The sequence below is a fragment of the Neoarius graeffei genome, chromosome 27 (assembly GCF_027579695.1).
Source record: "Neoarius graeffei isolate fNeoGra1 chromosome 27, fNeoGra1.pri, whole genome shotgun sequence".
In the NCBI taxonomy this organism is placed as follows: Eukaryota; Metazoa; Chordata; class Actinopteri; order Siluriformes; family Ariidae; genus Neoarius; species Neoarius graeffei.
In genome coordinates, this window is record NC_083595.1 from 17,818,150 (window position 1) to 17,844,976 (window position 26,827).

The 26,827-nt window shown below is 38.8% G+C and overlaps 1 protein-coding gene across 1 annotated transcript in view; it reads right to left on the reverse strand.

Annotated features, from left to right (window-relative positions):
• Window positions 1-26,827, reverse strand: part of il1rapl1b (interleukin 1 receptor accessory protein-like 1b) — a 1,244,729-nt gene that overhangs the window by 1,211,694 nt on the left and 6,208 nt on the right. Inside the window, exon 2 of the mRNA XM_060911511.1 lies at window positions 13,632-13,732. Within this exon, the coding sequence (XP_060767494.1) occupies window positions 13,632-13,713 (82 nt within the window). The 5' untranslated portion in view covers window positions 13,714-13,732. The remainder of the gene's footprint in view (window positions 1-13,631; window positions 13,733-26,827) is intronic.

Consider the following 26,827-nt stretch of genomic DNA (forward strand, 5'->3'; position numbering starts at 1 on the left):
ATTACATTTACATATTTAATGTTTTAATCTATGCAAATATGTAAATATAAATAAATGCAAAACAAATTTACATAAAATCCCATAATAACATACAACCCCGATTCCAAAAAAGTTGGGACAAAGTACAAACGGTAAATAAAAACGGAATGCAATAATTTACAAATCTCAAAAACTGATATTGTATTCACAATAGAACATAGAGAACATATCAAATGTCGAAAGTGAGACATTTAGAAATTTCATGCCAAATATTGGCTCATTTGAAATTTCATGACAGCAACACATCTCAAAAAAGTTGGGACAGGGGCAATAAGAGGTTGGAAAAGTTAAAGGTACAAAAAAGGAACAGCTGGATGACCAAATTGCAACTCATTAGGTCAATTGGCAATAGGTCATTAACATGACTGGGTATAAAAAGAGCATCTTGGAGTGGCAGCAGCTCTCAGAAGTAAAGATGGGAAGAGGATCACCAATCCCCCTAATTCTGCACCGACAAATAGTGGAGCAATATCAGAAAGGAGTTCGACAGTGTAAAATTGCAAAGAGTTTGAACATATCATCATCTACAGTGCATACTATCATCAAAAGATTCAGAGAATCTGGAAGAATCTCTGTGTGTAAGGGTCAAGGCCGGAAAACCATACTGGGTGCCCGTGATCTTCAGGCCCTTAGACGGCACTGCATCACATACAGGCATGCTTCTGTATTGGAAATCATAAAATGGGCTCAGGAATATTTCTAGAGAACATTATCTGTGAACACAATTCACCGTGCCATCCTCCGTTGCCAGCTAAAACTCGATAGTTCAAAGAACAAGCCGTATCTAAACATGATCCAGAAGCGCAGACGTCTTCTCTGGGCCAAGGCTCATTTAAAATGGACTGTGGCAAAGTGGAAAACTGTTCTGTGGTCAGACGAATCAAAATTTGAAGTTCTTTATGGAAATCAGGGACGCCGTGTCATTCGGACTAAAGAGGAGAAGGACGACCCAACTTGTTATCAGCGCTCAGTTCAGAAGCCTGCATCTCTGATGGTATGGGGTTGCATTAATGCGTGTGGCATGGGCAGCTTACACATCTGGAAAGACACCATCAATGCTGAAAGGTATATCCAGGTTCCAGAGCAACATACGCTCCCATCCAGACGACGTCTCTTTCAGGGAAGGCCTTGCATTTTCCAACATGACAATGCCAAACCACATACTGCATCAATTACAGCATCATGGCTGCGTAGAAGAAGGGTCCGGGTACTGAACTGGCCAGCCTGCAGTCCAGATATTTCACCCATAGAAAACATTTGGCGCATCATAAAACAGAAGATACGACAAAAAAGACCTAAGACAGTTGAGCAACTAGAATCCTACATTAGACAAGAATGGGTGAACATTCCTATCCCTAAACTTGAGCAACTTGTCTCCTCAGTCCCCAGACGTTTACAGACTGTTGTAAAGAGAAAAGGGGATGTCTCACAGTGGTAAACATGACCTTGTCCCAACTTTTTGGAGATGTGTTGTTGTCGTGAAATTTAAAATCACCTAATTTTTCTCTTTAAATGATACATTTTCTCAGTTTAAACATTTGATTTGTCATCTGTGTTCTATTCTGAATAAAATATGGAATTTTGGAACTTCCACATCATTGCATTCCGTTTTTATTTACAATTTGTACTTTGTCCCAACTTTTTTGGAATTGGGGTTGTATTTAAGGTTTTAATATAATCCAGCCACTGGAGGTGCATAAGCATACTCTTGGTGCCGGTCCCAAGCCCGGATAAATTGGAGAGGGTTGCGTCAGGAAGGGCATCCGGCGTAAAACTGTGCCAAATCTAACATGCGGAATGAAAAAAGAAATACCATACCGGATCGGTCGGGGCCTGGGTTAACAACAACCACCTCTGGTACTGTTGGTCAACAGGGTGCCGGTGGAAATTGTGCTACTGTTGTGCCAAAAAGGAGAAGGAGAAAGAGAGGGGGGGAGGTGTGTTAGGAGACAGCGTGAAAGATGGAAGGAAAGGAGCTTAGAATTGAGGGTAGGAACACTGAATGTGGGAACACTGACTGGCAGAGTGAGAGAGTTAGCAGGTATGATGGAAAGAAGGAAGTTGGACATTTTGTGTGTGCAGGAGACAAGGTGGAAAGTAAGCAAGGCCAAGAACATTGGAGATGGATGCAAGTTGTTTTATTATGGAGTGGATGGAAAGAGAAATGGTGTTGGTATTGTTTTGAGGGGAGAGTTGGTCAACAGTGTGATTGATGTGAAGAGGGTGTCAGATAGAGTGATAGGCATGCTATCCTTCTTGGCAACTCGAAACAATGTGGCAGTTTTCCTCGAACCTCTTTTTTTACTCAGGTGTTTCCAACTGCAGAACTGTTGCTTACTTGAGGAGATACATGGATGTGGTGAGAGAGGACATGAAAGTGGCAGGTGTGGTAGAGAAGGATGTGGAAGACAGGGAGCAATGGAGACGAAAGATCCACTGTGGTGACCCCTAATCGGGAGCAGCCAAAAGAAGAAGAAGACGACTGTTGCCTCACAGAACTTTCTTGCTCTGAGGCAACAGTGCTAACCACTACACAACTATGCTGCCCTATATATATATATATATATATATATATATATATATATATATATATAAATATATATATATATATATATATATATATATATATATATATATATATATATCATCCCTGTCCATCAGATTCCTGTTCTTGGCTGACAGGAGTGGAACCCAGTGTGATCTTCTGCTGTTGCATGCTGAGATGCTTTTCTGCTTACCAAGGTTGTTGCTATGAGTTACTATCCTTCCTGGCAACTCGAAACAATGTGGCAGTTTTCCTCGAACCTCTTTTTTTACTCAGGTGTTTCCAACTGCAGAACTGTTGCTCACTTGAGGAGATACATGGATGTGGTGAGAGAGGACATGAAAGTGGCAGGTGTGGTAGAGAAGGATGCAGAAGACAGGGAGCAATGGAAATGAAAGATCCGCTGTGGTGACCCCTAATCAGGAGCAGCCAAAAGAAGAAGATTTAAGGTTTTAATATATTAACAAAAGCTCCATACTTAAGAGAACATGGTAATGCATCAACCTGAATTTTAATGGCTTTTGCAACCATACGACATCTGTACACATGTACAAACATGGTATGCGTACCACCACAGGGTACCGGATCATAAGAGCAAGACAACCTCTCAAACCCTTGACCAACAGACAATGAAATGTGTATCTTTATTTACAAAAGATAGGGTTTTTTTTCCAGCACTTTTTTTAAAATTTGCTTTAAAAAAATAACATGGAATTCTTTACCAACATGTTTTATAAAAAAATATTCATAACAGTTTCATATAAAACTAGTTAAAACTGTTTTATTAGTCCACTAGTTTGTTGGACAATTGATCGTTGTAACTAGATAACTGTTTGACACATCAAGTTTGATATTCAATCATAAATATATAATATTGATGTACAATGAAAGCGCTGGTTCACTGCTGTCCACCAGGCACCCAGCAGAGTCACACCATAAGAAATGTCATGTTGGTTCTAGTGCAAGGCATGCAGTGTTAAAAAAAAAAAGAAAAATTTATTCAAGTCAAGTCAAGTTTATTTGTATCGCACTTAACAACAAACATTGCCGCAAAGCAGTTTTAGACAATTTTAGTGACTTTAAACATGAGCTAATTTTATCCCTAGTCTATCCCCAATGAGCAAGCCTGTGGTGACGGTGGCAAGGAAAAACTCCCTCAGACGACATAATGAAGAAACCTTGAGAGGAACCAGACCCTGTCCACACGGCAGCGGATTCAGGTGACTCCGATACAATTGCTTATCGTTTAGGCCTGGCGTCCACACGGCACCGGCGTTTTGGGTGCCCAAAACGCAATCTTTTTGAGAACGGGTTCCAGAGTGGAAAGATCTGGCAACGTTGCCGTTGTGAAGTCGTCTGGATGAGTAAAACGGATTTGTTTACGATGACGTCACAACCACATGACTGTGAGTGCTTCACGCCGGGTAGAAGTGTAACGAATATCACCAGGAAAAAGCCTTACAGAGCACTAGTGAGAGTGAAACACGAGCTTGGATATTATTATTATTATTATTATTATTATTATTATTATGTTCAGTGTTAGTTCACAGTAGTAAGGCAAGAAGCAGAATAGTGACAGTAATAGTGAAGCAAAAACATGCAATTGTACAAACACTGCAGCTCTACAGCAAAATATTCATTTATAAAATGGTCTGATTCTTAACACCAGTAGTGCCAATGATCTCATTGCGATGCGATGCGAGTTGTCAAGAAATCCTATAACTTGGTTCATGAAACGCGCTTACAAAATATTTTCACTGTGAATATTTATTGTGTAATGCCTGGTGCAAAGTGAGAGAGAGAGAATAGCCCTTAGGGCAGAGTCAATCCCGCCAGCAAAAATAAGGGGAAAAAAGGAGCGATCTCACCTCTTCAGATGATGGTTTAAGTCCTACAATACATTCCTCAAAAAAGGGCGTAGAAAAGCAAATTAATCCATCAACGTGTATCATTCAATTTATTCCGGACAATTAAAGACGCCGCCTTCCGCGTACGTCATCCTCGTCGCCATTTTGGAAAGGTCAAAGCGGAGAATAAAGATTAACTGCGTTTAACTGTACCAACAGGTTTACCGTCCAAAGGAGATCACATGGGATTACCTTTCACAGGTGAGAAACAGCAAATTAATCCATCAACGTGTAGTATTCAATTTATTCCGGACCATTAAAGACGCCGCCTTCCGCGTAGAATCATACGTCATCCTCGCCGCCATATTGGAAAGGTCAAAGCGGAGAATAAAGATTAGCTGCGTTTAACTGTACCAACAGGTTTACCGTCCAAATGAGATCACATGGGATTACCTTTCACAGGTGAGACTGGAAAAATACTTTTCATTGTATTTGGTCATTATAATGTAATTTTACGAACAGATTTTCCTGACTTTGTGGCTAATATGAAGTCTCGCGCATAATAGTTTATGCGCATGCGTCCTTACTTCTATTCCCATACGAAAAAGAACAGTAAAGAACTTATAAGAGTTTACCACTGTCTTAGTAGTAAATCCTTATAAATATAAGGATAAATCCTTATAATGATTTATAAATAAATATATATGCCATGTATGATTTACTCCTGAAAGTGGCCCATTTTGCATTTTCCTCATACAAATTTTTTATGAAAATCTAGTATGTATGAAGTGAACATTGTGCATGGTTTTTACAGATAATGTGTATGATGAATTACACTGTCTTTGTATGCTTCATGTAATGTTTGTAGTTTTAAATTATATTTTACAGTTTAAAATGTATATGCCTTTTATATGTAAATCCACATGTTTGTGTTGGATTTACATATAAAAGGCATGTACATTTTAAACTGTAAAATATAATTTAAAACTACAAACATTACATGAAGCATACAAAGACAGTGTAATTCATCATACACATTATCTGTAAAAACCATGCACAATGTTCACTTCATACATACTAGATTTTCATAAAAAATTTGCATGAGGAAAATGCAAAATGGGCCACTTTCAGGAGTAAATCATACATGGCATATTTATTTATATTTATAAGGATTTACTACTAAGACAGTGGTAAACTCTTATAAGTTCTTTACTGTTCTTTTTCGTATGGGTTGTTCTGGTGTGTCCGAAGGGACCATCTTACAGTGCCCCTAGAGGTGTGGCATGTGTATTGCATCGTTTTCAGCAAGCGTTGCGTTGCCATATGGACCTGATTTCTACTGATCGTTGCCCATTTGGAGGCGATATTTTTTTTAAATAACATCACGTTGCCGTTGTCGTGTGGATGTAGCCTTAAAGGGAACCCATCCTCATTTGGGTGATAACAGATAGCTTGATAACATTAACAGTTTTAACAAGTCGTCTGTTTTGTTGATGTTATAAACTGTTCATTGATGGACACTTGAGTGCAAAACTGTTCATATTCGTAACTGCAATGTGTATCTCATTATTGGTATCACTGTCACAAGATCATGCAGCAATGTATTAAGCATCAATAAACTACACAATTCAATGCTTTATACTGTATGCTATCTTCTATTCAGGTTGATTTTGTGCCCTTGCAAGTATTTTGCTCATACACTCATCAGCTCTGCTGTTAGGCACTGCCTAAATATATATTTAACAGTTATTCCACAAAATCGAGTTGTACATGAGCTGATGGCCGATGAGGCGCATAGCGCCAACATGGCTATAAGCCATGTCTGATGAGATTGAGTAGAATAACTTATTCTATCCACTGGATTTTAAGAAACCGAGCATTTTTATTTTTACTTTTGGCAAATTTGATAAATGTCTGACAATCATTTTTGCGAAGAATGTAAACAAACCGGCAAAATGACAGTAGCAATTTGTGAAAAATACTATAATAATTATTGAAAAAGAAAAAATATATATGTTCTTACCATCAAATACTTTTATTCCATATTTCATGGTTGGTTCAGTACCATATGCTCTGTCATTTTGTTATTCTCCTTTCTGGATTTTTTGGCGGTTGGCAAACCAACTTAAAGGTGCATTACCACCACCGACTGGGCTGGAGTGTGGAACAAGAGATACAGGGGGGCTGAAGCTATTCCTGTTTCTTTGAAATACTTGATAAAGCCACCATTTGTTTTTTCTCTACTCAGAGTATGATATCCTAGTAGTAGGGTAGCTAATCAGAGCATGTGATTGCTCATATCCAGTGGAATATATATATATATATATATATATATATATATATATATATATATATATATATATATATGAGTGATTCCACGCTTATGGGTACTGAAATGGGGACATGAACTTATTTTTAAAAATTCACCTAAAACCATTTCTTTTTTTACCATCAGGTCACAAAACATGTAATCTTTAATGAATGATATGTTAAAAGATAACTTTAATTTTCTGAGATGTAATAAAAACATATTTATATGCCAAAGTCAGAACGTAACAGAAGTGTCGTGGACATATATATTCTCAATTTTAACAATGTAGAATTACTTTTTGAAACATAGGAAGGTGATGTTTTAGCAAATATAATTAATAAACATGTGTAGTAGAATAAACATACACATTCTTTCAATAAGATTAACATGGTATATAGCTAGATTGTAATTAATTTGTAACAGACGTGAGATGGACAATCGTAACAGAAGTAATGTAACAGACATCATTTTGGAACTCATAGGCTTGACTTTGGCATATAAATATGTTTTTATTACATCTCAGAAAATTAAAGTTATCTTTTAACATATTATTCATTAAAGATTACATGTTTTGTGACCTGATGGTAAAAAAAGAAATGGTTTTAGGTGAATTTTTAAAAATAAGTTCATGTCCCCATTTCAGTACCCATAAGTGTGGAATCACTCATATGTATACACACACACACACCCCACCTTCAGGCATTTTTTTTTTCCCTTCAAGCTTGGGTCCTCTACCAGAAACCTGGGAGTTTATGGGTTCTGCACAGTATCTTAGCTGTTCCTTGGACTGTGCTTTTCTGGACAGAGATCTCAGATGTTGCTCTTGGGATCTGTTGGAGCCACTCCCAGTTTGGGGGTCACTGCACCAAGGGCAGTCTTGAGCTACTGCACTGTCTACCAGTAGCTGATGTTCCTACCAATTCCTTTCTTGGCCTTGCTCATGTATAGAGTCATGTACCTACTCACAAGAGCTTCCATGTTGTGCAGAGGCAGGTTATCAGGTGGTAGTTGGATGGGACTGCTCCCTTCTGCAGGTCCTTCAGGATCAGGACTGTCTGACCTTCAGTCAGCCATTCCAGGAGAGTCCCATCCACAAGCAGCTGGTTCATCTGTGCTGCCAAGCACTCATTTAGTGAGGTTAGCTTCTTTACCCAGGAGGCGTGAACCATATCCAGGCCTGGTGCTGTTCAGTTCTTCATTTTTGAGACTCTTACTTGGATGTTTGCCACAGTGATTGTTACTGGGTCTTGCTCAGGGAGATTGCTGTATTTGGCTCTCAGGTCTATTCGCCACTGAGCACTGTCATTATCTGATTTCTCCTTCTCCTTCTATATTCATTCATTCATTCATTCATTCATTCATTCATTCATTCATTCTTCAACTACCGATTCATACATTCAACTTGAATAAATATGAAGTGATTCAGTCTAACAATCTGTTTGTTGGGGCTTATTCTATTAATGGTTGTAAAATCAATTGCATAGAAAGTCTATTTTCTATATTATGTCAAATTTCAGTTATAAAAAAAATAACTTTATCCTTCCCAATGTGCTTGTCAACTCTGTTATAAAACTATAAAATCCACAAATCTTTCTTCTTTCATTAATTTGAACAAAACTGAGGATACACGGACAGTAGATTAATTTTTGTGCTATTGGAGTGAATTTTTTTAAACAATATGATTAAAATCCATATTTTAATCCATATTTGAAATCCAACTCATCTCATCTCATTATCTCTAGCTGCTTTATCCTGTTCTACAGGGTCGCAGACAAGCTGGAGCCTATCCCAGCTGACTACGGGCGAGAGGCAGGGTACACCCTGGACAAGTCGCTAGGTCATCACAGGGCTGACACATAGACACAGACAACCATTCACACTCACTTTAGAGTCACCAGTTAACCTAACCTGCATGTCTTTGGACTGTGGGGGAAACCGGAGCACCCAAAGGAACCCCATGCGGACACGGGGAGAACATGCAAACTCCGCACAGAAAGGCCCTCGCCAGCCACGGGGCTCGAACCTGGACCTTCTTGCTGTGAGGCGACAGCGCTAACCACTACAGCACTGTGCCGCCCATGGAAAATGTCAATTCACCAATTCTGTTAAAGCCCAGTTTAACGAGAACAGATTTGACAACGACTAACAGAGTCAACACTTGAAATATACCTGCAATTATAGAATGGGCCATATATAAAACAAAATTTAAAAACAACAAAAAAACAAAAACAAAAAGGTATTTCACAAAATCAAGTGGACATGAGCGGATAGCCAACAAGGCGCGTAGCCTCATTGCATATTTTGTTGCTTTTTTGCGGTTTTGTTTTCAAGCAGAGTTTTTATTTCATCCTTTGCTGGTTCAGCAAAATGCTCCGCCATTTTGTTTTTCTCTCCTTAAGGTATAAGAGCTGATAGCCTAGTAGTAGAGTATCCAATCAGAGCACACAATTGCTCATATCCTGTGAATGTGGACAGAAATAAAGTTCAAATTTCCCTTAAACAACACTAATGCCATCAACCTTTATTTTGTGCTTAAAAACATGCATCAGTTCAGGAGCTGTTTCAGCACTGGCACCTTTTTAATAAAGTATCATTCAGCACCAGTATTAAAGTACTAGTCTTATGAAAATGCCGTCACCCCTGGAAATTATGCCTTATAGAACTAAACATGTTAAATAGTTTACTGTCTAAATTGTATTTTAATACGAGACCAGGAACATGTTCTATTTATTTAGTAAAGTTTGTCTCTTTGAGTCCTCCATTATATGAATGTATTCCTGGTGAGTTCTTGTTAATTCAAAGGATTCAAAGGATAGTTTTATGAGCAACTTAGTTTTGGAGGTGAACCCTAACAAATTCCTGGCTGCTGCACGCTCACTGCACACAATGCATATGGCACAACGTGCACAGAAAGTGCCTAATTACTGCCATTATTTAGCCTTGTGCCTACCAAGTGTGATTACAAAGATGACAATTACAAAGAGACACTGCTTATCATACCTGAAAGTTGAATACCAAAATCAATAAAAAAAATGAAGAAAACTATGATTTGTACCATGTATTAACTTCCTGGGTTCTAGAAAACCGCTCAAGCAGTTGTTGCGACTTGGCTTGTGTATTTGTCCGCCTCTTTCTCCATGGCTATAGGTTCTAAATCTTCCTCAGACAACCAACCAATGATTGAGGACAAATTTTCAGATCTTTCTCGTCTTTTTAAAAAGAATCAGTATCAAGAATGCACGCCATTGCAGAGAATAGTATAGAGTCTGTGTGGACACTAAAGGCAGTGGTGCATATGACGTCACAAATGCAGCACCACTGACCTATGAAATCACTGCGATATAATAATGCCAGACAAGCTTTTAGTGATTTTTAGAACAGAATTCAGACCAAAAAAAAAACAAAACCACGAACCATTTTTTTTTTTTAATCGGTGAACTTTACAACCTATTTGAGCATATCACACACACAAAACCAAGGATTTTATGATTCAATTTTCATTAGACTAGCACTTTTGAATAAATAAATAAAATAAAGCCCAGCCCTACTCAAGATATGAAGTGGCACCGATGTAATTGATTTATACTGATCATTAATTAAAGAAAGGTAATTGATTTACTTTGGAAGAGATTGAAATCTTGTGGGTATTTAAGTAACCTGACATTTGGAGGGACACTTTCTATTCATTGTTCAATAACTAATTATTATATTTCTATTAAGATTGCCATAAGGACCTTTATCCTAGGGTATCATATGTAACGTCTTGTCTTGTGAGGACAAAATTGCCCTCACCCAGCTCATGTCTCCATAAAATGTATACACTGATTAATATCAGTTGTGCTTTGGTGCTAAAGAGGGTTCACATTTACATGTGTGCACACCCCTGTCCTTGCAGAATAGGGACGGTAAGGTTCACTGATTCGCACTGGTGCACCGTTTTAAAAGTTCATGATGCAACTGCCCTGACTAAAAAAAAAAAAAACGAACAAACAAACAAAAAAAAACCCCGCATGCACTGGATACAATTGGGGATGAAATTGGGATGCATCATTTCTAACATCTTTGCACTGGCAAAATTCAACTTATTAATATAGAATTATTAGAGGCCCTATGCCTTTATTATTTCAAAATGTGAACAACTGACATGTAACAATATCTTATGTTATCATAAATCACGGTATAAATTTATGATGAGTCAAATGGTGAAAAAAAAAGAATCCTGATTAGTTTGTCCTCAGTGTAATTATGTTGTTAAGACAGAAGTGAGCACAATAACATACAATAGAGGGAATGATGATGCCCTTTATTGTCACTAGTCACATGTACCAGCGAAATTAGCCGTCAACCTGTCCGTACATATACAACATACAATTGACATAGGGTAGACAGGACAGGAAGACAGGGATAAAGATAAAAAGGAAACACAACATGAGGAGAGATAAGGAAAAAAAAGAACACCCCCCCACCACTATGCTCCTGTCAGGAGTACAGTGTGGGAACATTTAAAAAAACCTTTGCATAAGCACACAACAACATAAGTACACTTTAAACACGGGACTTGAGGGGGGGAATCAGGGGTAAGGGGTAAGGAGGGGAGGGGTAGGGGGGAGGGGAGGAGGTAATCCAGCGCAAGCAAGCAGCCGTCCGCTCCTGCAGCCGTGAAGGCGCTGGTCACGCACCCGCTTGTCACACTGGGGGTAAAAATGGCGACCGCGGAGAGTTAGAGAGGAATGCGAGGAATGAGAGTGTCTCCCGGCAGTGACCTTCAGGGGGAAATGTTTCCTCAGCAACGGCCTGAACCAAGGCTGGTGCTGTCTCAGGGCGCCGAATGTCGATAAGATATGAATTGTTTGGTCTGTCCAGACGCAGTCTTTGCACGTCCACACCGCTCGTCCATTCCGTCCATTCTATTCAAATTGATCTCCGAAAAACGTATTCCTTGCAAAGCTGAAAGCTTCTCCGAGATAACCATTTTGTGGTTAAAGTTCTGAATGTCCACAGTCTGAGTGCCAACAGCTTTGCCCACCACTCCAATCATATTGGGCAGCTTTGTGGGGCTTTGAACAGCTGTCACCGTTGTCTGATTTCCTCGATATACCAGGGCAATGCCTAATCCAATCAGCAAAAGTCCTGTAATCATGGTTCCGAATAGGCAGATATCTTCAATGTCCTCCACAGAAAGAATTGCCAGGCACACGACTCGCCACCGCTCCCACGCGTCCATCGTGTAACCAGCCGCAAACGTTCTGGCAGGACAAACGGGTTCCCCCGAACCCAAACTTCTCGTCGAGAAAACTGTGTCAATTTCGTTAGGAGACCAGTTTATCAATTCCATGCTTTTTTAGTTTAGAAAGTAATGCAGGAAGAGTCTCTTCAAAAAGTACAGCAGACGAGACAAGACACAGAACCACAAGCAGGGAAAAAAGGAGGGAGAGGAAGAGCAGAAAATGTGACCGCCTTCCGTGGAAGCACGGAGAGAAAAAAATGCGCATGCGCATGATGTCACTGTAGGTGGAAGTAACATGACTCAAATACCACGACAACACAAAAAGCAGATCTAAACTCTGAAAGAATGCTGAAACAGTGTTTTTAATTTACTACTGCAGAACATCTGACTGCTGCTAATTGCACGGGTTATGCGATGCAATAGGTGACCGATGAACAGCCTAAAATTAAACTAAAAATCATCATGTAGTTCTTTACATAAATTCTGTAGCAGCTGCATACTGTCTTATATCCTCCACCACACTTTCCTATCCACCTCCCTAAATATCATCCTCATTCCAATATACCAACTGATCTCTTCTCAGAGACCATAAATTTAGATGCCTTTTGATGTGTTTGAAAGTTAATTTGGTTCATTTAATACATTTCATTATTGCTATTTAGGTGTTTTCTTTTCTTGGAGTCCCTTTCTCCATGTTGGTTTCTGTTCATACCAATCATATTTGTTCATCAAAGGCCACATCCACCACATCTGACAATCACCACAATGTGTTTTTCTCTACACCATGCTGAATGTCACACTATGCATTCTCAATTTCTGCCTAAAACAGGATAAACACTGCATCTGTTTGATGAACATTTTTTTTCCCACATGGCCCATCTTTATTTCTTAATGCGATCCTTAAAATAATTTTTAAGACTATCGAGGCAGAGGCTGGTCTAGCCTATTTTGGTACACAATATGATACACTGATTTCATGCTGGCACCTCTAAGGATGCTGCAATAGGACTTTAAATCATTTTAAAGATTTATTGAGAAATGTCACACTTCAACTTTACAACAGTTCAAAATAAAAATTTAGATTTTTTTACAATTACCTGACAGCACAAAGAATACTTAAGACATCACAAGTCCCTATGCTTCCTGACAATTAATCACAGATCTCAATTAAAAAAAAAAAAAATCTAAATTCAAGAGTCAGAGAGTGTGTCAAAATGCAAAATATTCCAACAAACAAATGTGTTATAGGACACATTAAAACATCTGAGGCATTGCATGTTTGAACTTCAGAAATGCTGACTCATTCTTCAGTGTTTTAAAGTTTAGAATATTGTGTTTTTGGCCTATCCATGTGTCAGTTTGTCTGTGATTATCAGTAGCTCGATATCTGAAGAACAAATGGTTGAATGTAGGATTTTTATTGAAGTATCATTGTAAACCAGCAGATGAACTGATTAGGTTTTGGAATTAATCCAAACAAGGGTCAAAGTCAGAGCAATGTCAAATGTAATTTGTTTTTTTTCAGTAGCGCCCTTCCTATTTGAAATATATTTGAAGTTATTTAAAGCATACAAATTAGTAACAAGGACTAGACTTGTTCAGGCATCCCCACTGATACCATTGGTATCACATATGACTTGAAGACAATAACTTTCATCCTACCTGAACCTCTCTTGGATACGACCTTTAAGCTCCGAATTAATGTAGCATAGAAGAGAACCTGAAGAGGGATAGATCCTTTCATTTTCCCTTGTGACAATGTCCTGCAAATACATGAAAAGTCACTCAATTTAAGACTGGGGGGGGGGGGGGGGAATCAAAAGTGCACAATAACATTTTGAAAGCTTGAGTACAGATACTAGTAAGTCATTAGTAGATCCACAACAAAATAAACTGTGTTAAAACTTTAAACCACTAGTCCATTATTCCACATGATATTGTTCAGGCTCCTTGTTTAATAGCCCTAATTCATCCATATTTTACTGAAAGACCATTCCCGGAATTTGTCTAACTTGCACAAAACATACCGTTTTAAAAACACAGTAGCACATGAACAAAACCTACTGTGTGTGTAAATAAATTTAAAAAAAAAAAAGTGTGTGAGAGATTCTACAGGTGGCTTATTTAGGGCATTCCATATGTCATGTGGCTGTTAGGGGCACTGTGAAGAATCTTTTATTCATGGGGAGGTGCACCTCAGTTTTTTTTTAACTTTAATTTTATTTGATAGTTATGGTTAGAAAAACATGTCCAAAATATTATATATAACGGGGGAGATAACCAGTTCATATGCACATTTAATGAACACAGTTTGCATGTTGTATAATTTTCATGTAAATTGGATTAACATCCAGGTAATATGAACATTGACCGTGAGCTGGTTAGCATGACACATAACCTAGTGGTTAGCATGTCTACCTCTTGATAAGGAGATCGCGAGTTCTATTCACGGTCAGGTCATACCAAAGACCATCATAAAAATGGTACCTACTGCTGTTTGGCAAGGCACGCTGTAATACAGATGCGAGCGGGGAGTCAAACACTCACAGTTACCAGAGGACTAGCCCCCCCACTGTAACCTTAACTGTCTAGGCGAAAGGCTGAGGGCTGTGGAAACGGAGATCGGCACTGCCCAATGCACCTTAACAGTCTGGTAAGTACTGGGACGGGAGACTGCCTGGGAAGACCAGGGCATGGCGCAGGAAGGACTTTAGACTTTATATTCACATTAGCAACTTCTATATGATAAATATCAATGTTGTATAATTACGTATAGTATATTCAAACTTGGAGTTTGCATGTTCTCCCCGTGTCCGTGTGGGTTTCCTCCGGGTGCGCCGGTTTCCCCCACAGTCCAAAGACATGCAGGTTAGGTTAACTGGTGACTCTAAATTGACCGTAGGTGTGAATGAGAGTGTGAATGGTTGCCTGTGTCTATGTGTCAGCCCTGTGATGACCTGGCGACTTGTCCAGGGTGTACCCCGCCTTTCGCCCATAGTCAGCTTGGATAGGCTCCAGCTTGCCTGCGACTCTGTAGAAGGATAAAGCGGCTAGAGATAATGAGATGAGATGAGATATTCAAACTTGGAGTTTGCATGTTCTCCCCGTGTCCACGTGGGTTTCCTCCGGGTGCGCCGGTTTCCCCCACAGTCCAAAGGCATGCAGGTTAGGTTAACTGGTGACTCTAAATTGACCGTAGGTGTGAATGTGAGTGTGAATGGTTGTCTGTGTCTATGTATCAGCCCTGTGATGACCTGGCGACTTGTCCAGGGTGTACCCCGCCTTTCGCCCGTAGTCAGCTGGGATAGGCTCCAGCTTGCCTGCGACCCTGTAGAACAGGATAAAGCGGCTACAGATAATGAGATGAGATGAGATGAGATATTCAAACTTTCACTCTACTCGATTTGTGCCATGCATGCATTAATGGCTTTTACACCTACAAAAACATCACACTAGGAAACTTCAGTCCCATGATTATAACATACAAAACTAAACTCTGCAATATGAACTTATCAGAACATAAATGGCATGATAAAACAATTATGATTAGAATCGAGCACGGTGGTCTTCCATTGTGTCCTTGTAAAATAAATGCAATGTTTTTGTATTTTCAATCACAGAAACAGTGAGATTAGTCAGTGAGAAGAATAATTTGTGACCACAGAATGTTTGCTCGCCCTTTCATATTTTTCCAACATTCAGGAACAAGGATGGTCAGTAAAACAGATATACAGTGTTATGCCTTTATTTATATTCTTATTGCAATTCTCATAGTCTGCTCAGGCCCAGACAATTCTGCATCGTTTCTGGAGGTTGCTGATATATGGCCTTCACTTTACATGGTAGATGCAGCGATGAACTACGCTTACCAACAATGGTTTTCCAGAGTGTTCCTGAGCCATGTAGCAATATGTTTTATATAATCATGTCTATTTTTAATGCAGTGCCACCTGAATGTCATGGGTGTTCAGTGTTGGTTTTTGGCCTTGCTCCTTACATGCAGAGATTTCTCTTAATTCTGTGACTCTTTTGATATTATGGATTGTTAATGGTGAAATCCCTAAAGTCCTTGCAATGGTACATTGAGAAACATTGCTGTTAAACTGCTAGACTATTTGCCCAAACAGTTTCACACAGTGGTGAACCTTGCCCCAGCCTTGTTTGTGAATGACTGACCATTTCCTACAAAGTTCCTACAGCACTATGGTAAATTTTCTTCTTTATTCTTTAAATCATTCTGCTTATCATCTGCAGGTGTGCTTTGGGTCATTTTGTTGCATCACCCAACATTTGAAGTGATGGAGCACTACCCTCACATTCTTCTGTAAAAGGTCTTGATGCAATTTTGAATGTATCATTCCCTCAATGATTGCAAGATGGCCAGGTCCTGAGGTAGCCCAAAACCATAATGCTCCCTCTACCATTTGTTTGATCAGGTTACTCCCAGGGCAAAGTTCATATAAACATACCTTTCTTAAGAAGAGCATATTCCATCAGTAACCTGTGTGTTTGTTTTATTGTACAAGACAGTTACTGACTCCATTGAGTCTCTACACTGTAAGCCCGGACTTTGTATTTAATTAAATGTTTTAATTACAATGTACGTAAAAATTAAAGTTTGATTGCATTACTAAAAAATATTAAGTATATTCTACTAATTTGTACACATAGTCAAAAGTGTTAATAAGTTTAAGTTGAATGGCTTAAAAATTCTAAGTTTTAGTCATGACCACGCCTCTTTTTTAATCTGCGCAGAGTTGTGAAGCCGCCATTTTAACTTTCACAGATCAGCAGCGGTTACGTGAGGTTTGGTAAAATTCAGAGTGAGCTTCAGCCAACGTTTCTTCTCTGAACTTAGTATTTTGGATCCTGACTGTCGGTGGGAATGTTTGTTTTAACTTTAAGAGCAGTGGAAATCGCGTGTTTTACAGTTTGATAGTTACAGGTGGTATTTTACCAATTTCACGTCATTTTCATCTGTTGGCTAAGTTGCTTTTGTCACTGTGGAGAGCTCTCTGGATTTGGAATGAGACCCTTTTTTTTTTGAAAACTTTTCGGATAATGTAAGTATACAGCGTCCCGCTGGCAGTACGGGGAATGTTAAGGGGCTACGTATTAATGTTAGCACATATCTGGTTAAAGAAAAAACATGTTTCATGTTTCAATGTTTATTGTGCACTTCTTGTTAATAAAATACAAATGCAATGGAAAAACTTTATACACTGTCATTTGTTTTATTGCTTTAACAGGTAAATCGAATTCTTGTTAAGTTAAAATGTAAAGTATAATCACTAAAGATGAATTCTAGGAAAGTTTAAATATTAAGTTCAATCAAATAAACATATTTCAGTTTAATGTACTATAAATTTCAAGGCAACCAGTTTCCCAACACTGTTTGAGTAAATACAACTTATCAGGCTTTTAAGTACAAAAAACTTAAAATGGTTAGTTCATGCTGCATGGTAAAGCAATTTACATTTACAAGACATCTGAAGTTTAATGTACTATAAATTTCAAGGCAACCAGTTTCCAAACACTGTTTGAGTAAACTCAACTTATCAGGGTTTACAGTGTAGACAAAACATTAGCCCAGAGGTTTATAGCCATTTTAAAGGCTAGACTATGAATGTTGACATGTTGTACTAGCATTTGTGTTTTATCAGTTAGGTTGAATGGTCTATTATGTCTATTATGTCTATGGTCTATTAAGTCTATTATGACTTGAATGAAGATCAGGCGACATGTAATCCACGAATATTTTAAATGATCTAAACTTTTTTTTTTTCTTGCAACTGTACTTGAATGTGAGGTAGGTATGGAGGTAAGGAGGGGATGGTAGAGCATGGAGCATTAAGGCAACAAAAACAGTGGGGAAGGGGGCAAACATGCACTAGTAAATGCACATTAATACATTTATATAAATTAGCACAGAATGCAGTGTACTTTGAAGTACAGTCAATTTGTCAAAAAAGTCATTGTCACAAAGTAGCTTTATAGAAAAAATAAAGATTATAAACATGAACTAATAAATTCATCCCTAATAAATTTATCCCTAATGAGCAAGCCTGAGGCAACGGTGGCAACAAAAACTCCCCGAAATGACATGAAGAAACCTTGAGAGGAACCAGACTCAAAAGGGAGGACATCCTCATTTGGGTGATAACAGATACCGTGATTAAATTACTTGCTTCTACAGTTGAACTCAAAATTATTAGCCCCCTTTAAATTTTGGAACATTTTCCCAAATATCCTCCAAATGTTTAAAGCATTGCTAAAAATTGATATACACAAACAATCACCAGTACTATTCAGATGTTTGTGGTGCATTTTGGAATATGAAATTAGTTTTAGGCTGTCTTTATATGAAATATGGTAAAAATGAGTTGGTCAAAAATATTAGCCCCCATGTGGATTCTTGCTTTTAAAACACAGTTAATTAACCAATCAGCTTTTAAACAACACCTGTGCAATCAATTGGCTTCCTAGCAACACCTGTAGTCAATTGGCTCCATTCAACAGTTTAAAAGGACTCCAAGGAACAGGGCATTTGAATGAATGAGGAGGATTACTATTTGTCACAATGCCGAAGACTAAAGAAATAAGTCTTGAACTCCGACAAAAGATTGTGGAGGCTCATGACAAGGGCCAAGGCTACACTGCCATTTCAAAGAGGTTTACAGTCTCCAGAACTGCAGTTCGGTGCATCATTGCCAAGTACAAGGAGACAAATTCGGTCAAGAACAAACCTGGTCGTGGACGCAAGTGTAAGATCTCAAGAACTCCGGAAAGAAAAATTGTCAGAGATGTCCGTAAAGAGCCCCGTACATCTGCAAAGGAAATTGTTGCTGACCTGGCCTCTTCTGGAGTTTGTGTGTCAAGGCACACTGTTGTGAGGGCTCTTCATCGGAATGGGCTTCGGGGCTATTGTCCCAGAAGAACCCCCTTACTAAAACATCGTCACATCAAAGCCCGACTAAAGTTTGCCCGTGAGTACTTGAAGAAGAAAGATGAGTTTTGGAAGTCTGTGCTTTGGTCAGATGAGACGAAATTGGAGCTGTTTGGGCATATGGACATTGCCTATGTATGGCGAAGAAAGGGAGAGGCCTTCAACCCTGTGAACACAGTTCCCACAGTTAAACATGGTGGTGGCAGCATCATGCTGTGGGGCTGTTTTGCAGCCTCAGGTACAGGCAGTCTGGTTCGGGTGCATGGCACCATGAAAAAGGAAGATTACCTAAAAATACTGAAGGAAAACATGCAGAAGTCTGCTCTCACTTTGCGCTTAGGTTGTCGTTGGGTCTTCCAGCAAGATAACGACCCAAAGCATACATCTAAAATAGTCCAGCAATACTTCAAGGATACCAAGACCAACGTCATACAGTGGCCTGCACAGAGCCCAGATCTCAATCCAATAGAAAACCTGTGGTAAGTGCTGAAAAAGAACGTCCATGCACGAAAACCATCCAATTTGGGCCAGTTGGAACAGTTTGCAATGGAGGAATGGGCCAAAATTCCTCAGGAGACCTGTGCCAACCTAGTGAAAAACTATTCCAAGAGGTTGTTGTCAGTTGTGGGTCAAAAAGGGTACACAATTGACTACTAATGGTCAGGGGGCTAATAATTTTGAACATCTCACTTTTGCTGTTTTTGGTTGAAACTCAGTGTGATAATAAGATATCGTAATGAAACTTGTTGGACAATGTCTTCATAGTGCATTTATTTCAAGAATAAAAACATTTGTTGTCAATGGTCATTTTCATGGAGAAATCAAGAATTATGTTCAATTCCACAAGGGGGGCTAATAATTTTGAGTTCAACTGTACAAGTGTCCCCTATATGGTCAAAAAGTGCAGTTGTGCAACGGGGAAATTCATTATACTTAACATGAAGACTTTTTTTTTAAGTTATCAGCTGCTCATTGAGGGCGGCATGGTGGTGTAGTGGTTAGCGCTGTCGCCTCACAGCAAGAAGGTCCTGGGTTCGAGCCCTGGGGCCGGCGAGGGCCTTTCTGTGTGGAGTTTGCATGTTGTCCGCGTGGGTTTCCTCCGGGTGCTCCGGTTTCCCCCACAGTCCAAAGACATGCAGGTTAGGTTGACTGGTGACTCTAAATTGACTGTAGGTGTGAATGGTTGTCTGTGTCTATGTGTCAGCCCTGTGATGACCTGGCGACTTGTCCAGGGTGTACCCTGCCTTTTGCCCGTAGTCAGCTGGGATAGGCTCCAGCTTGCCTGCGACCCTGTAGAAGGATAAAGCGGCTAGAGATAATGAGATGAGATGAGCTGCTCATTGAAGGCAACTTGAGTGCAAGACTGTTCATGACAACTGCAGTCCTAAAGTTATCATGGTAACTGTAGTCCTAAGCTATCATAGCAAAACTGTAAGTGTCCAGATGTGATTTGTATCACATTTATGTTGTCATAGTTTTTCATTTTATTTAAGGAAGGACAATTCCTTTAATTCAAGGAATAAAAAACAGCATGCAATGAGAAGTGTATTAAGACTCTGTATTGGGGGAGGGGGGGACAAAACAAAACAAAAAAATCCACAACATTGCCAGTTTGTTGACATATGAACCTTTTTGACACAATGGGTACAGTCTAGGGGTGTGCAAAATCATCGTCATGACAATGCATCGCGATACTAACTTTCACGATATACTGCATTGATTCTTGATGCCAAATATCGATTATTAATTTTAAAAAATGAATAAATAAAATTGTATGAATGGTTGGCGAACATCAGCCAAAAACAAGTAGAATACAACTTCCAGTCCTGTAGATGTCGCCGTGGAGTTTTTGACGCCCGCTGCCTTCATGCCAGTGGCATTTCCGGCGGCGGGCTACTGCGACCTAGACATTCTGCATAGACATCATATGCGACTGCGACTCTGTTTACAAATCTCGCTGGAATAGCGCGCACGACATGCTTGAGCGCTTTTTAGAGCAACAGCCTGCCATCCACGCTGCACTCCTGTCTGCAGAAATACGTAAATCTGAGAAGGACATCTGCACACTCACCGAGTCTGACATAACTGCTGCGGTACTACAACATGCTAAAAGAAATATGCTAAGTGAGTGTATTGTTTCCTAATTTGAGGATGCTCCACAAACTATAAATGCATAAGGCATTTAAATATAATGTAAAGTAATGTAACGAATAATATAATGATGATGATGATGATAATTTAATGTACTGAGTAATATAGTATATGTATTTTGATATTTATTATTGCCTTGTCCTCCCATACTGCAGGTGCTGCAAAGAAATTGAAAACTGCTGCTATTAGTTTTCTTTTATTATTTTTAGTTTTATAAATCCTATGCACTTTTTGTCATTACTGTGTCCACTTGTTTAGTATGGAAACAGTAATATTTGTTTTAATGGCAACTACCTCCAAAGTCGTTTCAATAAATTCAGTTATGAACTGAGTTGCTCTGAGTTATGCATCAATTGGAGACACTATCCAGATCGTACACAGCCACTGGTAATTATGCTCTATTTTTTTTTTTTTTTTACATTTTCACTGAAGTATGTTGACTATATCGCAATGCATCGCAATAATTCAAGAATCGTGATGCATCGTGATAGTATCGCATCGTAGCATGTGAATCGTGATTCGAATTGAATCGTGACTTCTTTGCCAATGGAGCACTTGCATGTGACGTCACAGCCGATCCAGATTGTGACAGACGCCATCTTGTCGGTCAAACGCCATATTTCCGCCTTCTACTTCTACTTCTGGTTCTACTTCTGCTTTTACTTCTACCTTTTCTTCTGGAAAAACCTACTATATACAATTCTACTACAACGGCTGCGGCTACAAGCTCTCCCTACCTGTGCACGTTTTTTATGTTTTTTGTGTGTATTTTTGCGTGTTGTTCGTCTGTACCGGACTTCAATATCCACTACAACCGTATGGACTTACTGGACATTGGTTTCCAGCAGAAAATGACGGTTTGTAGTGATTTCCATCGCATGCACAACATTCCGGACGAGAAAAAAAAAAACATTCCGGACGAGATAGCGAGACCAGCGGGGTCTCCGTGGATTGTTATTGGAAGCAAAGCTAAGGAGGCAGCGCCGGGAGAGGAAACAAAAGCGAGTCAGAGTTGACTAAGCTCAGAAAACAGCCACTCAAATCTCCACTGCTAAGCCTCTACCTCTCCAACACCAGGTAAACAAGACGGACGATTTGGAATTACAGCTGGAATTACCTTATTCTATTCTATAATCGGCTGGTCAGTGCTATACTCAATACTTAAGTGACTTACCCGTCCAGTGAGGATCATTTTCTTGTTTACAAGATGCCACATCTGAGTCGCTGACAAATCCTGAATTTCTGTAAAGATAACTGTCCAGAGATTTATAAGCACACAGTGCTTCACCACTGAACAGCGAGGGAAAGTTAATGAGGTAATTATACACGTCCGGGTATTCCACCTCTGGCAGTTCAACATCCACTGACACGGTCGTGAAAACTCCGTCCGGTAAGCCATAAGGGTCACTAATCTGTAGATCGTTTATTTTAGACATATATCTAGTTATCTGTTCATTAGAAAAATGAGTCGTGTAGTCCGTCGGTTGAAATTGATCCATTCTGTACACGAGTGCAGCAATATTCAGCTGTGCTGTTGACCGACAAGATGGCGGCTGTGTACTTTCCGGTCACATGACTGCAAGATCTCTATACCCACCCCTAGTACAGTCATGGGAAAAAGAAAGTGCACCCTCTTGCTTCCATACTCATTAATAGAATAATTAGCAGCCAGGTGTTACTAGTAAAATGCACGAGATGAGTTTATCAAGAAGTGTGACTACCTCTATAAAAGCTGAACTTTGGTGTTCTGGAGCACTCAGATGTATGTATACATCATGCCAAGAAGAAAGTAAATCAGGCATGACCTCAGAGAAGCAAGTGTTGCTGTTCAATCTGGGAATGGTTATAAGGCCATCTCCAAACATTCTGAAATTCACCATTCAGCAGTGAGAATGGTGAGATTGTTTACAAATAGAAAGCCTTTAAGACAGTTACCAATCTTCTCAGGAGTGAGCATCAGGAGCATTCAGTCTAAAGTCAGACCAGTTAATGCTCTGAGATTTTAAAAACAAACAAAAAACATTGATCTACAGGCCTCTGCAAACACATGAAATGTTTATGTTCATGACAGAACAATTAGAAACAGATTGAACAAGTATTGCTTTCATGGAAGGGTGGCTAGGAAACAACACCTCTCCAAAGAATATGGCAGAATGACTCAGGTTTGCAAAAATGCATCTGAGCAAACCACAAAAGCTCTTGCACAATGTTCTTTGGAATGATGATACCAAACTCCTTAGAGATAGTTTTCCAGCCTGATGAGCATCAACAATGAGGTCCTCAGAAAGCTCCTTTGTTTGTGCCATGATACACTTCTACAAACATGTGTTGTGAAGATCAGACTTTGATTGATCCCTGTTCTTTAAATAAAACAGGGTGCCCACTCACACCTGATTGTCATCCCATTGATTAGAAAAACCTGACTCTAAGTTCACCTTCAAATTAACTGCCAATCCAAGAGGTTCACATACTTTTGCCACTCACAGATATCTAATATTGGATCATTTTCCTCAATAAATAAATGGCCAAGTATAATATTTTTGTATCAATTGTTTAACTGGGTTCTCTTTATCTACTTTTAGGACTTGTGTGAAAATCTGATGATGTTTTAAGTCGAAAGCCTACTAATAATAAATCTGATTCATCAAATGTTCACCACCACCAGAACGACCACATGGGAATTACTGGAGCAAAAAGAAATCCATTTAATTAATAAATGACATTTGGACAGTTTGTCGATTCCCCTTTTATCACACACACATATACACACAAGTGCACTAGACGCAGGATTATGAGCAACATTTACAAACTTGCAATATCCGATCTTATCATATCTGATGCACTTTAACAGGAAGAAAAATGTGGTGTAATCATCTTCATTAATTATTAACTGAAATGTGTTAAATGCTCTCAGATTGCAATATTGCAAGCCTCTGTTTGTTTTTAGTTTTGGTCAGGAAAACATGATGAAAGGTAACCACTGCTTTCTGCACATCTCTCTCTCTCTATCTATCTCTCCATCTCATGCATGCTACAGAGGAAGACTGTCATGAACTGAGTGAACTGGCAGTTTCTCATCTTGGGGGCTCAAAAAGATAACCATTTACTCCAGAATATCCTTGCTAATCATCTGCCCCTTCATCCTGCATATAAGAATCCCAATCACTATCAGAATTCTCTCCAAAACGTGATTCCATATTGAGACTAGTCTAACCACTACTGCGCACATGAACGAAATTGCATACTTGCCAACTTTTCAAAATCCTCATGGGGGAGAAAAGTGCGTGAACGACATTTTCAATTGAACGAGGGTATGATGCACGGTTGAAACGATAAAAACAGTGAATCCCAATTAATTTCAAACCATTTGAAATGTATACAATGAAAGAGTTTTTGAATTGTTGATATTGTTCTATCAGTTACTATACAGTAGGTTATGGGATTCATGTATCAGGCATGAGATAGCTCAGAGTGAAAAATCTGAAATAATACTCGTCTTGAATTTTAATGTAATAACAATGAAAGGGAAGTCTTAAATCAGATTTTTAGCTGAAAAATCTCATGCCTGAATATTGTATACATACAGAGACCCACAGAAAATAACACAAGTGATGCTTTAGAAGAATGTTTATCATTTCTTAAAATAGTCACAGTGAATGAAAGTATTTTTGGATTGCATCAAATGTGTTTTTCTTCTGTAAACTCATGTAAAAATACAGAGAACTATATCATATATAAATTAAATTGTAATAAGATTTAACCAAAATAGTAACAACTCAATTAAATAAATGCTGCACTGTCTTAGTACGACTAAAATGCATCTCTCTCACTAAACACTTTCCAACAGAATTTTTAAAAAGCACTAGAAATATTATCAAAATCCTATCAGAATGCATCAAAGGAATTTGCTCATTTGCAAACTTTGAAAGTTTTCAAACAAAATTTAAAAATGGCACTATAAATACTACCATACTATCAAAATATACTCCACAAAGAAATTCACTCGAATGCAAAATTTTAGTACTACCAAAATACACTCACGAGTAATCTTTCACTTAAAACCTCAAAAGTCTATCAACATCAATCACTTTCCAGATAATTCACTTGTAAACTTTCACTTAAAACTTTCAAATATAAATTCAAAATAGCACTAAGACACTACCACACTATTCAAATACACTCAAACAAATTCTCTGTCATGCAAAATTTCACTAAACACTTTAGAAGTTGTACAGTTTGTTTCTAAAATGGTTTGGAAGACTAGTTTATTTTCACACTCAAATGTCCGTTATATTCTGATTTAAGGTATCTTTAATCAGGAAGGGGAAGCTGGAGCCTTTCCCAGCTGACTATGGACGAGAGGCAGGGTACACCCTGGATAAGTCACTAGGTCATCGCAGGGCTGACCGACACAAACAACCTTTTTTGTTGTTTGTAAAATTGCGGGGGCATAAAACTGTGGCTTTGCGGTTAGAAAAAATGGAAGAGATTTCATTACCATTAAGCGAGTTTGGAAGATTTATTAAACTAACCTGTGGCAAAATTGCCTTAATTTATGGTATTTGGTGTGTATATAATACTTGAATGAGCAGATTTTATGTTGTGTTTAGACAAGCACTTTAAAGTTTTATTTTGGGAATAACTGACATTTCAATCCATTTGAATGCAAGACAGATAATAAATAATAAATCACCACATGGAGATACTCTCCACTTGAGTAGTCATTTTGTGAGATTCTTTTTTATTCATACTCAAGTTATTTTGATGAGTACTTTTACTTCTACTTGAGTCATTATTATTATTACTATTATTATTATTATTATTATTTTATCACAATACTTTTACTTGAGTACAGTTTTTGCTCACTCTACTCACCGCTGGAAACCAGTAAGCACTCGGTGCAGCCAGTGACTTTTACAGTGAGCAAAAACTGGTAATTTCAAAGGGTTTACAAGCTTTTGCTTGTAATGATATATTACCATTCAAATGTCTTAGGCATCCTATTTTTTTTAGCACAAGTTGTATGCTGCCTTTCGCCCATAGTCAGCTGGGATAGGCTCCAGCTTGCCTGCGACCCTGTAGAACAGGATAAAGCGGCTAGAGATAATGAGATGAGATGAAATTGTTGTAGATGTTTATTTCATGACTTCTGCATTGAGCCAGTACAAAAATCAGAAGCCTCTTTATTTTTTGTCACATTTACACTCAAGCACAGCAAAATTCCTCCTCTGCATTTAACCCATCTGAAGCAGTGAACACACGCATGCACGCATACCCAGAGCAGTGGGCAGCTATGCTACTGCACTCAGGGGGCAGTTGGGGGTTAGGTGCCTTGCTCAAGGGCACTTAAGCCATGATACAGAGGGAGAGGAAAGTGCTGTTCATTCACTCAACTCCCCTCACATTTTTCCTGACAGTCCCAGAAATCAAACCAGCAACTTTTTGGGCCCAAAGCTGGTTCTCTCACCTTCAGGTCAAGGCTGCCCCATGCCCTCAAATATTTTATATTTCTAAACATTTTTCCACCATTTTTTTTTTCAAAAACATGTTTGTATGAAAGTAAAGACAGTGACATATGCATCTGACCATTTTCAGACAAAAGACATCATGCATGCTGGTGGGTTTTGCATGCAAAAAAGAACCATGTACAACAGTCATTCTCCCTAAAAACTGTGGCATATCATCCAAGATGCTCAGGAAAACTTGAGCTAATTCCCTTATAAAACTACACCAATTGTACCGGAGACTACTTTTTTGTTGT